This window comes from Cervus canadensis, chromosome 15 (assembly GCF_019320065.1).
Source record: "Cervus canadensis isolate Bull #8, Minnesota chromosome 15, ASM1932006v1, whole genome shotgun sequence".
Taxonomy (NCBI): Eukaryota; Metazoa; Chordata; class Mammalia; order Artiodactyla; family Cervidae; genus Cervus; species Cervus canadensis.
Genome location: NC_057400.1, coordinates 49178658 through 49194767, shown reverse-complemented (window position 1 = coordinate 49194767; position 16110 = coordinate 49178658). Strand labels below are relative to the sequence as shown.

Below are 16110 nucleotides of genomic sequence, written 5' to 3'. Positions count from 1 at the left end.
CTCAGTTAACTTTGCTAGAGGATCGGGGGTCACACAAATCTATTTTTGATCATTTGTATTTGTTATGAAACGCAGTCACAGATTATTTCCCTCACAGTGGGTACGGCCCTCGATAACTGGGGGTTCAGAGTCAGAGAGTGAGATTAAGAGGAGGTGTTATGCAAACCATAGCATCTAAGATTCAGTGGCCGATTATTTTGATGATTGAGTGAAGAATCCTAGATTAGGAATCTAGCATACCCCATCACGATGTAGACTCTCAACAAATGGTAGTGCCTCCAGCTTCCCAGCCCATAGCCTAATATCATCTCTTCCTCTGACTGATAGCTCTAACCATCCATCCGTTACCCAGAACCGCAGCTCTGAACACACACTTACTGTTGGCTGTGGCAGGAATTTGGTCATCATGCTCAAAGCACTTTTTCAGCATGTGGTAGGTCTTAACACACCTGTTCTATCTAACCTAGTTATGTTTTCTCTGAAGATTATGCCACAGTAACAAAGGTTGAATTGATCCTCTTCTTGGGCCATGATAAAACGCTTGCATATCATTGCTTGAAATTCAGCTTTGCCTTCTTCTCTCTGGATGGTCATTGCCTGCTCCTCTAACTGCCTGTCGCTTTGCTAAGAGAAGCGCTGTTTCCTTTGTGCAGGTGTATTCCTATCTGGTGGAAATGTGATGGGCGGAGAGACTGTTTGGATGGTTCTGATGAACCTGTCACTTGCCCGCAGCGCTTCTGCGCATTAGGAATGTTCCAGTGCAATGATGGCAACTGCACCAACTCACACTCCCTATGCAATTTGCGTCAGGATTGCCCTGATGGGTCCGATGAAGACCCTGTGCTTTGTGGTGAGTGGAATCACTTTCTACATTCTTTGCCCACTTCTGTAGTTGATTATGTATGATCATGGTTCAGTGGGGGTTTTCTGAATGTCATATCAAAATCTGGTCCAAAATCCTGGGGGAGGAAAAAGACAACTCAGAGTCCATCCCACATCTATAAGTTGTCTATTTTTGTGGTTCTTTGCCGTGTACTGTGTATAGAGTCTTCTTTAAGAGCTAATATTGAGGGTGAAATCAGGGATTCCCACATTTTAAACAGGGACTCTCAGTTGTGATATTTATTTATGTCTCCAGTTTTAAAAAGCACCTTCTCAAAAAAAAAGAAAAAAAAAAAAACTCCACTAAAACCCAAAAAACAACCCTCCAAAGTAAAAGTAGCACATCAATAATAGCAACAAACACAAAGTTTGAAAACCATTGTCCATTAGGGCAACAGGTACCAGAAAAAGTGAATTTAGTAGGCTGTCAATCCTCATCCTCTAATGTTACACGCAAAAAAAAGGTCTTTAAGAATGTAGGAGATGGTAATAGTCAATGGACTATCGGCCCATGTAGTGTTACTGGTTAGTAATAAGTGCATTAGGCCATAAATCCTCTAAAAGGAAAGTATCGTGGAGTTCTACGGGATCCGTTAGTGTAAATTAGGGGCTTCTGTTCCTGAAGCCTTCCAAACTGATAACCAAATGCCACCGCTTGCAGAGCATCACCAGTGTGAGTCCTACGAATGGCAGTGTGCCAACAAACGCTGCATTCCGGAATCCTGGCAGTGTGACATGGAGGACGACTGTGACGATAACTCGGACGAGGACAGCTCCCACTGCGCCGGCAGGACCTGCCCGCCCGGCTACTTCAAGTGTGCGAATGGCCACTGCATCCCGCAGATATGGAAGTGTGACGTGGACAACGACTGCGGAGACTACTCAGACGAGCCCTTGCAGGAATGCTGTGAGTTCTGTGTGCAGGTCTGGCCTGCGAGCAGCTCCGTGTGGCCGGAGAGGGAGTGCAGAGCTCCTGCTGTAGCCCTGTGGCATGCTCCCTCTTCGCTCTCCCCAAGAATGCACGCTCGGCCTGCAGCTGGAACCACACCCCTGGGGCTCAAATGGCGGATTCCTGGTCTCTGCCCACGGGATGTCTAACTACAGAATATGATAAAAGAACTTACATTTTTATCTCGCACCTTCTGTTTTGAGCCTCAGAGAAAGCTGGTGAGAGACAGCGAAGGTGAATGAGGGACCTGAACCTCATGTGAAGTGATTTTTTTTTTTAACTTCAAACCCAGTAAAAAAATGTACCAGGGTACCTTTTCCCCCATCCCACCCCATTTCTCGCCAGCAGTCTGACCACAACATAAATGAGTGGTAATGACATGTTGAGAAAACCTAAGGTCTCTATCTTTCTACTCTTAGTGAATAAATGACACCTAAAGGAAACACAGGCTTCCCAGGTGATTCAGTGGTGAAGAACCCACCTGCCAATGCAGGAGACTCGAGAGATGCAGGTTTGATCCCTGAGTTGGGAAGATCCCCTGCAGTAGGAACTGGCAACCCACTCCAGTATTCTTGCCTGGAAAATTCCATGGGCAGAGAAGCCTGGTGGGCTACAGTCCATGGGGCTGCAGAGAGTCATTCACACGACTGAGCGACTAAGCACAAAAGAGACACAGTTGCCAAACAGACAAAGTCTGTTTGGTTGATAACACGGTCACTGTGGAAAGGTGTCTTTGGTTTCCTGGCAGGACCACGACTTACAGTTCGTGCTTTGCTCCCTCCTGTCTTTTCAGTGGGCCCCTCCTATCGCTGCAATAACTATACAGAATTCAGCTGCAAAACAAACTACCGCTGCATCCCGAAGTGGGCTGTGTGCAACGGTGTCAACGACTGCAGGGACAACAGTGATGAGCAGGACTGTGGTAGGAGGGGCGGCCCGGGAGCGGGGAGGGATGAGCAGATTACTCGGAGGGGAGGCTGGGTTTCCCATGTCATCCTTCCTTTGTTTGCCTCTAATAACATGCTGCATTTTACAGCAATTTTATAGGGATCCCAGCATTTTACAGGGGTACTGGGAGGTTCATTTATATCATCTTAAATGAAATCTTTCCCCAAATGTGAAGATATTAGGAATTTGTGTAATTTCTCCCAAATGGGAAATTCTTATTTTACATTTGACAAGTTTGTCTTATCTTACAGATTGATTGAAATGGATGGGAGGGAGGAGGTAGAGAAAAGATTTGATATGTATCTCTAAAAAGGATGTTTCAGAATCAGAATATTTCTTATTTGGAGGTTTTGATATTTCGAATGTCTTTCTGACCTTCCACATCTTTTGTGTTTGGCAATATAGAAAGAGTCTACGGACAAAAAAGGCCAAATGAATTAATGGAATTTTCCAAGGTTAGGCATATTCTCTAGCTTAAAAACAAAGTGTGTGTTGGGTTTGGTAGGAAGAGAGGTAGGAAAGATAATGAGTTATTTTAATAACACTGAATCTAATCACCTAAAGACAATGTAATGGACATGTTTTGTTTGCTGGCAGCATCACTTAATTTTCCTTTCCAGGCCTTTGTTGCAAATTACAAGCCAGGGACCAAATCATTTTTGGAACTGTTGCTACAAAAGAGAATGGATTTAGTTTCAAATAATAGGATAGGTTCAGTTTAGCCTAAAGAGGAGTATTGACAGTGAATGTGGCTGGCATTCCTCTTTCTGGGAGTTTCAAGACTATGGTAGCGTAAGCCTCAGACCATCTCACAAGAGCCAGTACGGCTTTGGCATTCCTTGCCCGTGGGCTTCTGAAGTATTTGCAATGACTGTGATTTGCAGAGTCGATGACATGCAAACCTTCTGGGGAATTTCGGTGTGCAAATCACCGCTGCATCCCTCTTCGCTGGAGATGTGATGGGCAAAATGACTGTGGAGACCACTCCGATGAGGAAAACTGTGGTGAGTGTTCGGGGTCCTTCTTTCCCATGTGCCATTGGAGTGGTGATGTCTGCTCTTTGTAAGTCAACTGTCAATGCCATCCTCAAAGGGGAGGATGATGGCTGTCTGATCTCTTGCTTTCTGACTGGTACATTTCTACTTTTCATCTTCTCCTTAGCAGATTGTAATCACTCTCTAGGAAAAGAATATCTATGCAGGTATATCTTTTGTCTGTTAATTTATTTACACTCAACAACATCTTTTTTTCAAAAAGAACTTGAGGTGATTTACATCATTGCCTTATGATATGTGTCAATTTCAGATTAACTAACATGAAATATACTCTAACTTTAGTCTCCTTTTGGAAATGAGAAAGTATGGGCTGTGGAGAGAATCAGGGTGCTGGTCTCACCTGCAATTATAGCTGACTAAAAACAGACTTACAATTGAAGTGAAAAGTCTATTTTTGCAGGTTGGATGGTCTGGGACTTGGGGCACAGGAGGGGTTGGGCACAGAGGACACTTAGGCCAGTCCACTGTGTACGACTCCTGGTGCCCTCCAATGGCCACGTGGCTTTCCTTTTCAGCCCCCCGGAAATGCACAGAGAGTGAGTTTCGGTGTGATGATCAGAACTGTATTCCTTCTCGATGGGTCTGTGACCAAGTCAACGACTGTGGGGACAACTCAGATGAGCGGGACTGCGGTAACTGTTACAGCAATTTGAGGGGCTTCCTGTAGAGTCTCGTACTAGGATCAGCATATTGGAGGGGAGTAGGGAATTCAGTATTCTTTCTTGGGAAATCCCATGGATAGAGGACCCTGGTGAGCTACAGTCCATAGGGTCACACAGAGCTGGACATGCCTTAGCCACGAAACAACAGGGACTTCCAATGTGTGTTTGTAAGGTTTTATAGAGTAAGATGATTTTTGTGTATTTTAGGTAATATATAAACCTTAGCATGACAGTACCTTCTTCTCTGTACTTTCTATGACTTATGATTACCTTAGAGCATTCTAGATCAATAATAGGGGAAAATCACAAGAGAGTTTTTAAAATCTCATTTTAGCTAGAGGAGAGATTGGTACCTCCATCTCCATATCTTGAATGGGGAAGGTGTAACTTTTGAGAGTTTACTCACTCACTAACCACAAGTTGTGGGTTTGTTGTGAGCCAGTCACTGGGTATGGATAGGAATGTGATAGAATACTTACTACCCTCCACAGAGCTAGGACTTGTCCGAGAATACCAAGGCACCTTCGAAATAACATTCTTTCCTTTTCAGAGATGATGACCTGCCGTCCGGGATATTTTCAGTGTGATAGTGGGCACTGTGTTTCTGAACATTTGAAGTGCAATGGGTTGGCTGACTGTCACGATGCCTCTGATGAAGCCAATTGTCGTAAGTTTCTAGACAATTGGTATGGTTATGGCTGTTTAGACCCATTAGCCACCGCTTCTTAGATTGAAAGGTCATAGATATTTTCTATTTAGCAGTCATTGATAATTATCAATTGACATGGAGCTTGAGTCATCATGTCTATATATTTCACAGTTGTCATTCAAGTACATTTCACTAATAATATTTCAAATAATATATATATAGAGAGAGAATATATTATGTCTGTGGTGATGAAAGTATTTATATATTATCAACTACTCTACAAATCATTAATCAGATAAAACTTGGCAGGAAAAGAATATTCAAGCAATGAATAAATGGGTATTCAACCACATTGAAGTTCTAGCATTAAGCATTTTCTGAATTGTAACAAAGGGATATAAAATTGTTTAAAAGTATAAAGCCTATATGATCATTTGTATTTTAGTCTTTTTGAACCACTGAATAAATATTAACTATTGATGCTTATCTATGATGGATTTTGTTGATCATGTGGTTGCCACATCTTAAAACCTTGGTTTCCAAGAGACTTTAAATGTACGATAGGAAAAACCAGTGCTGGCACTGCTGAAAAGTTTCACTTACCTGAAAAAGAAAAAACCCAATGCTGTTCATAGAATGACTCATGTCATTAAATATTGGGCTTAGTCAATTATCCTTAAGAAACATTCCATCAGAATTTCAGATGGTTTAAGGCCGCAGTACTTGTGTGGTTGAATCAGGAAAGAGCAGGCTATAATGGAACGCTTTATATTAGGAGAATTCTCTCTATAAAAGGAGAAATATCCAACTAGCTTTCCAGAAAGTATCTTTTTCTAGTAATTTGAATATGTCTCCTTCCCACCAACAGCCACCCGCTTTCCCAATGGTGCATACTGTCCAGCTACTATGTTTGAATGTAAAAATCACGTTTGTATCCATTCATCTTGGAAATGTGATGGTGATAATGACTGTGGAGATGGTTCCGATGAAGAACTTCATCTGTGCTGTGAGTGAGAGATTGAGGGGTGGTGTTGTCAATGTTTCTTATGTGGAGCATAAGTGGGGGGACATTTGTACAATTTTCGTGTTGTTGGACACATGATCTGATTACTGCACTTTCACTTGGCCTTCCTGCTTAGTTTTCTTCTTGGGACATGAGAAAGTTGGGCAGACATCCATAGTTTTAAACATTTTTGTGGCCTTTGAAAACAGTGTCCTCAAAAGAGATTGTTGGAAAACCAACACGCATAAATAAAGGCAGGTCTGTTGTGGTCAAAGTCTGAGTTACGGTGGAGTGTGTATCTCTCCTGCTCCACCCCACTTTCGGTGCCCCTCAGAGTACTTCTGCCAAACCCCTGGAGCTTCACAGAACCCCTTTAGGAAATATTAAAACCAGTTAATCTTTAAACTCACTTCACTTTACATCATAACTCAAGCCCATCTAATTCCTTTCTGTTGTATGATGCATATTTATTTTTTAAATCAGTCAGTCTCAATGTGGGTACCCATCTGAATCCCTTGGGGAAAAGTGCTTTGGAAGCACATGCTCTGGTCCCACTTCAGGCTTAGACCTATCAATGTCCAAGGACATTTTGGGTCTGGGCAAAAATATACTGAAAAAGCTCCTTAGGTTTTAATTTGGTCTCTTGGTTGGAAACTACCGATTTTAGCAAAGTGAATGAACATAAGTTTGTTTTGATCATTTTGCTCCATGCCTTGAGTCATTGGAGATCTCAGGCATCATCTCTGTTACTAAAAGAGTCAGTATCACCTGGGGACCTGTTAGAAACACAGATTCATGGGCCCATCCCACATCTACCCAATCCGAATCTCTGGCAGTGGAGGCCAGCAGTCTCTGCATTAGTAAGCTGCCCACCCACCTCCCCAACCCCTCCCTCACCCACCAGGTGATTCAGATACAAGCCAAGCTTAAGACTGTCACATAAGTAGAAGCCCTCCAATCCTCTTGAAACTCTTAATTCTTAGTCTCATTTAGCTGTAATTCACTTCTGAGGTTCTCATCACCTCTTCTATTCAATTTCCTAGATTCCCCACTATTAATTTTAGCCCTTATTATTCAATTTTATGATTTGACTCTAGAAAACAATATATCAGAATATTCCTTCCATCAAGAGAATTTAATTATATTATATAATTAAAATATAAATTAAATTATATTTTCCCAGTGGCACCCCAGTATTTCCCTTGCCACATCTTTTCTTCTAAGGAACTAACAATAGTTTGTTTTGTTTTTCACTTGTAGAATCTTGAAAAAGACCTTAAACATGTGTAACTGTCAGATAAATCCTGGAAAAGTTGTTTCCCACTATAAGATAAAGTGCCCATAGTTAGAAAGATTGAACTTTGGGGAGGCAGAGACACAGCTACATGAAAAAGTGATCAGCGCTGTTTTATAATGTTACATTTGCCTTTCACCACATATAATCCTTGTGAAGTTCTATTAACAATACTTCCAAGAACCAGCTTTTACAGCTGTTCTTTTTTCCCCTCAACCTCATTAAAAATCTCTCCTCTTGCTTCCTGTGTGTGGTACCAAGGCAGAAGGAAAATCAAACAGCCCATGTCATCCATGGGAAAGAGGAAAACACCTGTGTGTTGGGTTCTGAATGCCTGGTACATGCATAGAGGATCATGTCCCTGTTCCAACCAAGGGCCCTGGGTTTTACCTGTAGGTTCCTCACAGGGGCATGAGCATCAGCCAGAGATCTAACTCTGGGTAACAGAATGAGTCCGTGTTTGCTTTGAGATGTCAACTTTGAAAGTAATAGGTGAGGAAATTGAGGAAGGAAATTCCATCACAGTGTAGAACTTTAATGAGAAGACTTCATTTTCTGGACTGTAGTCAGAGGGACGAACAGTGAGCTCCTGGCTGTTAGGATGAGAGTTCATGTATGGTCCTGCTGGTCTCTCCAACCTCCCGGCCACCGTTGTCCTCCTCACTCTGTGCTCCAGCCACAGAGATCTTTTATTCAGGTCCAGAAGCCTGCCATCTTCTTCCTGACCCAGACTTCCCATGTGAAGCCTCTTCTGATCCCTCCTCCCCTAGATCTATATCAGATCTTCCCAGGAGATGCTTTCATTGCATGTTTCCTTTGGGGCCCTTACCACAGTTGTAGTTGAATGGTTAATTTGTGAAGTTCGTTTCTCTGCTAGAATAAAAGTCCCATGAGGATAAGAACTATGTCTTTCTTTTCCCCAGTTGAACCTGGTGTGTAGTGGAGCACCAGGGTGTCAACGAGACTCTCAAGATGTGTTTGTCGACTGGTTAATCAAATAAGCCAATAAGGGGCGAATCAAGCAAGCCCAAGCCTGGTGCTGGCAACAGGAGTGTTTTTAGATATTGACCCTTATGTTCTACTCTGAACATAAACTTTTGCTTTTTCATCTTGTGTTCTAGTAAATGTTGCCTGTGACTCACCATACCGTTTCCGGTGTGACAACAATCGCTGCATTTATCGTCATGAGGTGTGCAACCAGGAGGATGACTGTGGAGATGGAAGTGATGAGAAACAGGAGCTCTGTAAGCAAAAGTCAAAAGGGAGAAGGGAAAAAGAAAGGCCCCCAATTGTCTGAAGTCCACAAAATGTCCCTCAGGGATTTCAGTTTGTTCTATAGAGGCTTGAGTTGTGCATATGACTGCAGATCTCCATGGACATTGTTTGCAAGACTCCCAAACACACAGTACTCAGGTGTAGCCCATCCCCATTCTTCCTGTTTCATTTGAACCAGAAGTTGGAAAGTTCCTTAAGGAAGTGAGAACAAATACTAAATAGTGGTTTGAGTCCCACTTGAAAAACTACTGGTTTATCTCTTTTCAAAGATGAGGTTTGGTCACTCTTCAGCCTAGAGCTTCTAATTGTTCATCTAGGGATGGGAACTTCTCAATGTCCTGCTGAAAAGCTCATGTTGAATAAGGCAGCACTAGTGTTCACAGGGCTTATCTAATATCCTTCTTTAAAATGAAAACGCATTTCCCAGAAGAGAAAAATGATAGATTATTTTACGAGATAAATGGCTGCATTTAATATTTTAGGTATTGAGAAATCTGTGCTTTTCCATTTTGAGACTGTTTTCCATCTATCCATTGAAGGAAAGAGCTGATTAATTTTCTGGGCAATTTAATTTACCTAGAAAAAGTCAGTGAGGAAGGTTATTTATCCTGAGTCCAATTACTTTTTTCCTAAATGGATATTATCTGGGGAAATTTAGATAAATGCTTTTCTATTCTCTATTCCTTATATTGATGTGGCCGTAGAATGCTTACTGCCAGTTGCCATCCTATGTCAGGCAGACTTTGATCCTATTGCCATGTTCAAGTTTGTACCCTCCCTCTTCTTCACCTTTTTGGGGCAGGATGAATCAATGGTTATAACATTGTTAATATGTTTGTTTAAAGCATAACACAAAAGAATGAAAACCTAGAAATAAAACCTTTTTTAAAAACTGGGGCAGGTTTGCCTTTTCCTCTTCTGTTTCCACTTCCTCTATTAATCATGCCAGATATTTGTAGGATATGATCAAATCCCAGAGTGGAAAAAAGGGATAGGAAGCTAAAATTCTTCCCATGGAGGAGGATGTTAGAGGAATCACTGCTAGGCATCACAGTAGATGAACTGCAACATTTCAGTGGCTTATACCAGCAGAGGCCTAAAGTTTGAGGAAGGTCAGGCAGCCCCCTTCATCCTGTATTAAGCCATCCGGAACGCATAGTCTTCAAGGTTGCTGAGATGGGAGAAGAGAGAAATGGAGGAAACAGTTTCCTTACTTCCTAGGCCTGGAAGTGACAGATGTCCATTACGTTCATAGTCCGTTGGTTGGATCTGCCCCCAAGCTAACTGCAAGGGAGACCAGGAATTGTAGGGAAGCACCAGCTTATTTGTGAGAAACACTGTCTCTGCTAGAGAAGGAAGCATCTTGTTTCACAGAAGATAATGTTTTGACTTGAACTTATTCTTAAATTATAGGTGTAGCACCGACTCCTAGGCCTTGTACACCGGATGAATTTAAGTGTAGCAATGGGCGTTGCATTCCACAGCACCGGGTGTGTGATCATGTTAATGACTGTGGTGACAATTTCGATGAGATGGGATGCAGTAAGTAAATAATTATTTTTGTACTTCATGGTAGTAACTCAGGTTACCTTACTGAAAAATTTGCAATAACATAAAGTAAACAGTAACCACATTTGTCTTTAGTTTACATGCTGTGTTTCTTTATTGAATACTTTTTCTATATCAGACATTGTGCTGAATACTGCATGGACTATTTCATTTTATCCATGTAACAAGCCTGTGAGTTAGGAATTGTTTATGTCTCTGTAACTCTCTTTTAAACAAATGAGGAAACCACCCTACAGGTTAAATAAATTGGCCATGTCTCCCTGTCATTAAGAAATTGAGTCAGGATTTGAACTCTGGTCTCCTTAGCTGCAAGGCACATCCTCTTCCCAGTTCACTAGGTAGCTGTCAGCACCTTAAAGCTGTTTATTTTGTTTCTTAGTTTGCACATTTTTTTTTCATCTTAAGCCAAATGCAGTATCTTTGGCACAGAGGGGAAGAGTAGTTGGTAAGAATGGAAATGTCAGGACATTCTTAGTGGTCCAGTGGTTAAGACTCTGTGCTCCCAATGCAGGGGGCCTGGTTCAATTCCTGGTTGGGGAACTAGATCCCACATGCTGCAACTAAAGATCCCATATGCTACAACTAAGACATGGCACTGCCAATTAATTAAAAAAATTTTTTTAAAAGAATAGAAATGTCACAGGAGACCTTGGAAGGAACACTTACTTTTAAGAGAGGATTTTTGTATAGGAAAAGTGTGATGTACACAAACAAGGGATGATTCTAGCTTAACGTGAAGTGAATGTTGGAATGGCATGCTAATAATTTGCCCTTTGGTAGTCCTGTATAGCATTTATGAAATGCTTTCACATACACTCTTTTTTCATATATGTAATTTTATCTATTTATATATTTTTGGCTACACCAGGTCTTCATTTCCATGCGGGGGCTTTCCTTTAGTTGTAGGGAGAGGGGGCTACTCTTCATTGCAGTGTGTGGGCTTCTTGTTGCAGTGGCTTCTCTTGTAGAGCACAAGCTCTAGGGTGTGTGGGCTTCAGTAGTTGAAGCTTCCAGGCTAGAACACAGGTTCAGTAGTTGATTGTGGCACATGGGCTTAGTTTCCCCATGGTATGTGGGATCCTCCCCGACCAGGGGTTGAACCTGTGTTTCCTGCATTAACAAATGGTTCTTCACCACTGAGCCACCAGGGAAGCCCCACATACATTCTTTAATTTGTTACTCAAGTTAGCTCCAGGGGATTACTGCTGTTATGTCTAAAATAAAGCTCAGAGAGTTTAAATAACTTGCTTGAGGTCACACAGAGTGGCAGGGGCAGAATTGGAATAGGCCTGGGACTCCAGACTGGAAGAACTGGCTCCCACTTCCTCTGCCACTAGCTGTGCCGCTTAAGAGTACATACTAACATTGCTAGGCCTCAGTTTCTTTTTAGGAAAAAGGAGGAAGTTCTTCAAACCCTACAAGTCTGGACTTGGTAACATGAGTTAGCTTCACATGCTTCCAACTTCCTGGGCTTTGATAGCCTTTTTCTGAGGCCCCTCAAGGATTTCCTGGCAAAATTTTCTCCTGGGTGGGTTACAAAGGAAGATGAAGAACCAACCATATTTAGTTGATTCGCCATTTGTTTCACATACTTTCTCAATAGGATTGGAGTTTTTGACATAATAATGTGACTTAAATTAAATATTTAAAAGGCGTAAACATGAGGGAATTTGAACCGAGAGGTTGGTTTGGGTTCTGATGCCTGGAGACTAACTGACAATGTGAATGGTTCCAGGACTTTGGGGTATTTCCAAGTTAGGCTTGGGTCAAGCATTGGTTTCTCTCTCAGTTGCCTATGCAAATGAAAAGGCTTAAAATCAGCCATAGTACCTTTTCTTTTTAAGGTAACTTCCTTGCTGAGGAATTGTTTGTTTATATTTTTGGTTGTGCTGGGTCTTCACTGTTGCAGTGATTAGGGGCTGCTCTTGTGGAGCGTGGGCTCTAGGCTCGCAGGCTTCAGTAGTTGCCGCTCAAAGGCTCTAGAGCACGGGCTCAGTGGTCGTGTAGCATAGCCTTAGTTGCCTCATGGCATGTGGGATCTTCCTAGACCAGAAATCGAACTGGTGTCTCCTACCCTGAAGGCAGGTTCTTCACCATAGTACTTCCCTCCCCCCCCATTTATTTTTATTAGCTGGAGGCTAATTACTTTACAATATTGTAGTGGTTTTTGCCATACATTGACATGAATCAGCCTTGGATTTACATGTGTTCCCCATCCTGATCCCCCCTCCCACCTCCCTCCCCATCCCATCCCTCTGGGTCTTCCCAGTGCACCAGCCCTGAGCACTTGTCTCACGCATCCAACCTGGGCTGGTAATCTGTTTCACACTTGATAATATACATGTTTCAATGCTATTCTCTCAGATCTATTCAAATGACATAGGTAGCCCAGGCATTAATGTGGTATGGAGGCAACATTTCTTTTCAGATATTAAGCGGATCTGTGATGGAATTCAGTCTTACTGCATTGGGCCAGTTTGACTAAGACATAGAATTCTCATTTTAAATACCAGTTCTTGGGTGCTGCTCATCCATTTGCTTTCCTTTTCATTTCCTTTTCTCCTCCTCCTTTTCTTTTAAACAGGGTCAATGCCTTCTATTTACATGTGTGTGTATATATATGCTATATATACATATACACACACATGAGATGTATATATTATATATATGTAGAAATATATATATATATATATATATATATATATATATATATATATAAAATCTGGGCTTCCCAGGTGGCACTAGTGGTAAAGAACCTGCCTGCCAATGCAGAAGATGTAAGGGACACGACTTTGATCCCTGGGTCAGGAAGAGCACCTAAGGAGGGCATGGCAACCTACTTCAGTATTCTTACCTGGAGAATCCCATGGACAGAGGAGCCTGGTGGACTGCGGTCCATCTGTAGGTGTTCTTCTGATGGGCCACTTGAGTGTTCACTTGTGCTTGATCTGCTTTGCATCTTTCATTTGTAATGCTTGGATTTTGCATTTCAGATAGAGGAAAAGACAGATCATGTGCTGAAAATCTGTGTGAACACAACTGTACTCAGTTACGTGAAGGAGGATTCATCTGCTTTTGTAGACCCGGATTCAAAGCCGATAGCATTGACAGAAACCTCTGTGAAGGTAGAGTATATTTCCTCCAATTCCTATTAGGAGAACCTTGTGCTTTTTAGGTTCTCCACTCATTTCCTTTTATTACACATGGTTTAATTCCCTTCATGGGGCTGAGCTCATGCTGGTTGCTTTTTTCCCATGCTCTCTTATCGGTGTCTGGCATAGCACTGGATGATCGTTCACCTTCAGTAATGTCTGTGAAATTGATGTGATGAATGAAGGCATGGGTGATGATGGCTCCTTATTGTATCAGTGTGTGAGATCAAAATTTCTTTTTAACAAACACAAGTCTGCCTTTCTTCAGACAATACATATTTATTACACCCCTCCATATGTCAGACTTATGTAAATGAGTTCTAAGATGGGACACTTACCAAGATGGTAAATATCAAGTAGGATTTTAGGTGTATTTGGTCATTTGAATTTACTGTTCCTATTTCATGATGTACCATACTCAGATGATTAGAATAGTTCTTTTGAGGGCTGATGCCTAAGAACTCAATTGAAAAAGCTGAATCAGTGCCGCCCCTTCCTGGAGCCACTTAGCAGAAGGGAAGTGGTACCAAATACCAGTGGCACAACAGCTGCTTCCCCAAAGGGAAAATCTTGTTCTGCTGTTGTACAGAGTCAGACTGCTTCTGTTTAAATCTGGTCTTTGGGACTTTGGGTTCAATAACAGTCCATACCTGAGAGAGTCGTTTTGGAAGATTAAATGAGGGGAAAACTTGAAATGCATGTGAAATAGTATCTGAAGTTTGGTCAGTGTTCTGCAAATGTTGGCATCATGACTTGTGTTCATCTGCACTTTTCTCATCCTTATTGCTTGTGAATGTGGATTTAAACAGAAGCAGGATCTCTAAGGAAGGGATGGGCTCTGAGCAGATGTTGCCCACTTGGTTTTATTTTGCCTGCAGACGTCAATGAATGTATGCAGTTTGGGAGTTGTCCCCAGATCTGCCATAACACCAAAGGGAGTTACGAGTGTTCCTGCGCCGAAGGGTTCACATCGCTGAGCGACAGATACGGAGAACGGTGTGCGGCTGACGGTATGATGCGCTGACGGGGTATTAGTCTGGATTTAGCCTCTGTTCCACCTGGATAAAAACTAAAAGAGTGGACAAGATATGCCTCTCCGGAGGATTCAGACAACAAATGCTTCTGTGTAGGATGGTGGTCAGCAAAGCCTTCCACTCCACTGAGGTCAAGGTTTGAGGTCCAGTAATACAAAATAGGTCACAAAACACATCCCATTCAATGGGTCATAGTCAGTTTGGGCAGATCAGGAACACTCTGTTGACAAATCTTTTTTTTTTTATTGTTCATGGACTATTGATCACAGACAGAAAGAGTCTGGCTTATTCACGACATCAATCATTAGCTCCGCATTTTTGGTTAATGCCAGTATCTATGAATCAGGCCTGAGTGAAAGCAGAAATAGAGACTGCATAAAAATGGCAAAAGAGAAAGTCAGAAGTATCCAGTCCAGATTTCCAGAGTTCTGATATAAATCAGCATATCTCAGTAAAGGAGTCTTTATAATCTTATGGATATGAATTTAAAGTTTGTAATTGAGTTTAAGGACTTGATAAGAAGGCGACATTTTTATTTTGCATATTAAGGGTAAAATGACTGTTCAATTTCTTTGTACAAATTGAGTTTTTGTACAAAGCATACATTTGACTAGCATACTTGAATATTTTACCCTCTAAGCATTTTTGACTCTGAATGCAAACTAGGGTGAAGGCATTTGAACAGTTGGTGTGGTAATTAAGCAGCAAATTAGAAAATCTTCAACTCTTTTAATCAAAGAGATGACTGAAATGAGAAATTTATGTAAAACATTATATCAAGATAAAGGAGATATATAAAACGAACTTTTAAAAGTTACTTAAATTGGGTTTGATTGACATTACGCAAGTAAATTAAAAAAAATTCTAGACAGTGTATCTTGGAATAGTCACTATTTACATAGCTGCTTTAACTAAAAACAAAAAAAGAAAACAAGAACAAGCTGGTTTTTTGTCATTAGCTAGAAGCTAAATTGGGTCATGGAGCTGATTACCTGCTAAAAGAATCTTTAAAATCTGTCAGTAAAAAATGAGAAATGAAGACTTCTGAGTAAACTTTTAGTAAGACTCTACATATTGAATTTCTTCTGTGAGACTGAATGTCTACAATCTTATTTGTTTTATTGTCAGTGAAAAAAAAAATCAGTGAAAAAGAGGTAACTATCCAGGGATCTCAGTCTTTGCTTTGCTTTAAACCGTTATCTAAAGAACTGATTATATCCCTAAACAGAAATGGAGACAAGAATGTCACAGATTTTGCAACCCAGTTTATGGTCAGCTCCACTATTAGCAGAGTTCAGTTCCTAGAAAAATGTGTGTGTGTGTGTGTAAGGACAGGGAGGATATCTGCTGTTTTATAACCTAAATTCAGGTAGAATTCAAATAGATTAACCAGCCCTTCTTTTGTTTCCAGGTAGTCCTCCTTTGCTGCTACTGCCTGAAAATGTGAGAATTCGAAAATACAACCTCTCATCTCTTCAGTTCTCAGAGTACCTGGAAGACCAGGAGCGCATTCAGGCTATGGATTATGATTGGGATCCGGAGGGCACAGGCCTCAGTGAGTATGAGCCCTGGCATCTGTCACTGATATCAGTTGAATCCCCTGAGTGATAAGGTGTTGAACTTTGGGGAACTGATTTT

At 41.4% G+C, this 16110-nt stretch overlaps 1 protein-coding gene across 2 annotated transcripts in view; it reads left to right on the top strand.

Moving 5' to 3' along the window:
* The window catches only part of LRP2 (LDL receptor related protein 2), a 176320-nt gene that overhangs the window by 140099 nt on the left and 20111 nt on the right, over nucleotides 1–16110 (top strand). For both annotated transcript variants that reach the window (XM_043488175.1, XM_043488176.1), the window contains 12 exons: nucleotides 654–850; nucleotides 1544–1789; nucleotides 2625–2753; nucleotides 3664–3783; nucleotides 4350–4466; nucleotides 5047–5163; nucleotides 6014–6151; nucleotides 8564–8686; nucleotides 10131–10259; nucleotides 13280–13411; nucleotides 14317–14448; nucleotides 15884–16027. In XM_043488175.1, the coding sequence (XP_043344110.1) occupies nucleotides 654–850; nucleotides 1544–1789; nucleotides 2625–2753; nucleotides 3664–3783; nucleotides 4350–4466; nucleotides 5047–5163; nucleotides 6014–6151; nucleotides 8564–8686; nucleotides 10131–10259; nucleotides 13280–13411; nucleotides 14317–14448; nucleotides 15884–16027 (1724 nt within the window). The remainder of the gene's footprint in view (nucleotides 1–653; nucleotides 851–1543; nucleotides 1790–2624; nucleotides 2754–3663; nucleotides 3784–4349; nucleotides 4467–5046; nucleotides 5164–6013; nucleotides 6152–8563; nucleotides 8687–10130; nucleotides 10260–13279; nucleotides 13412–14316; nucleotides 14449–15883; nucleotides 16028–16110) is intronic.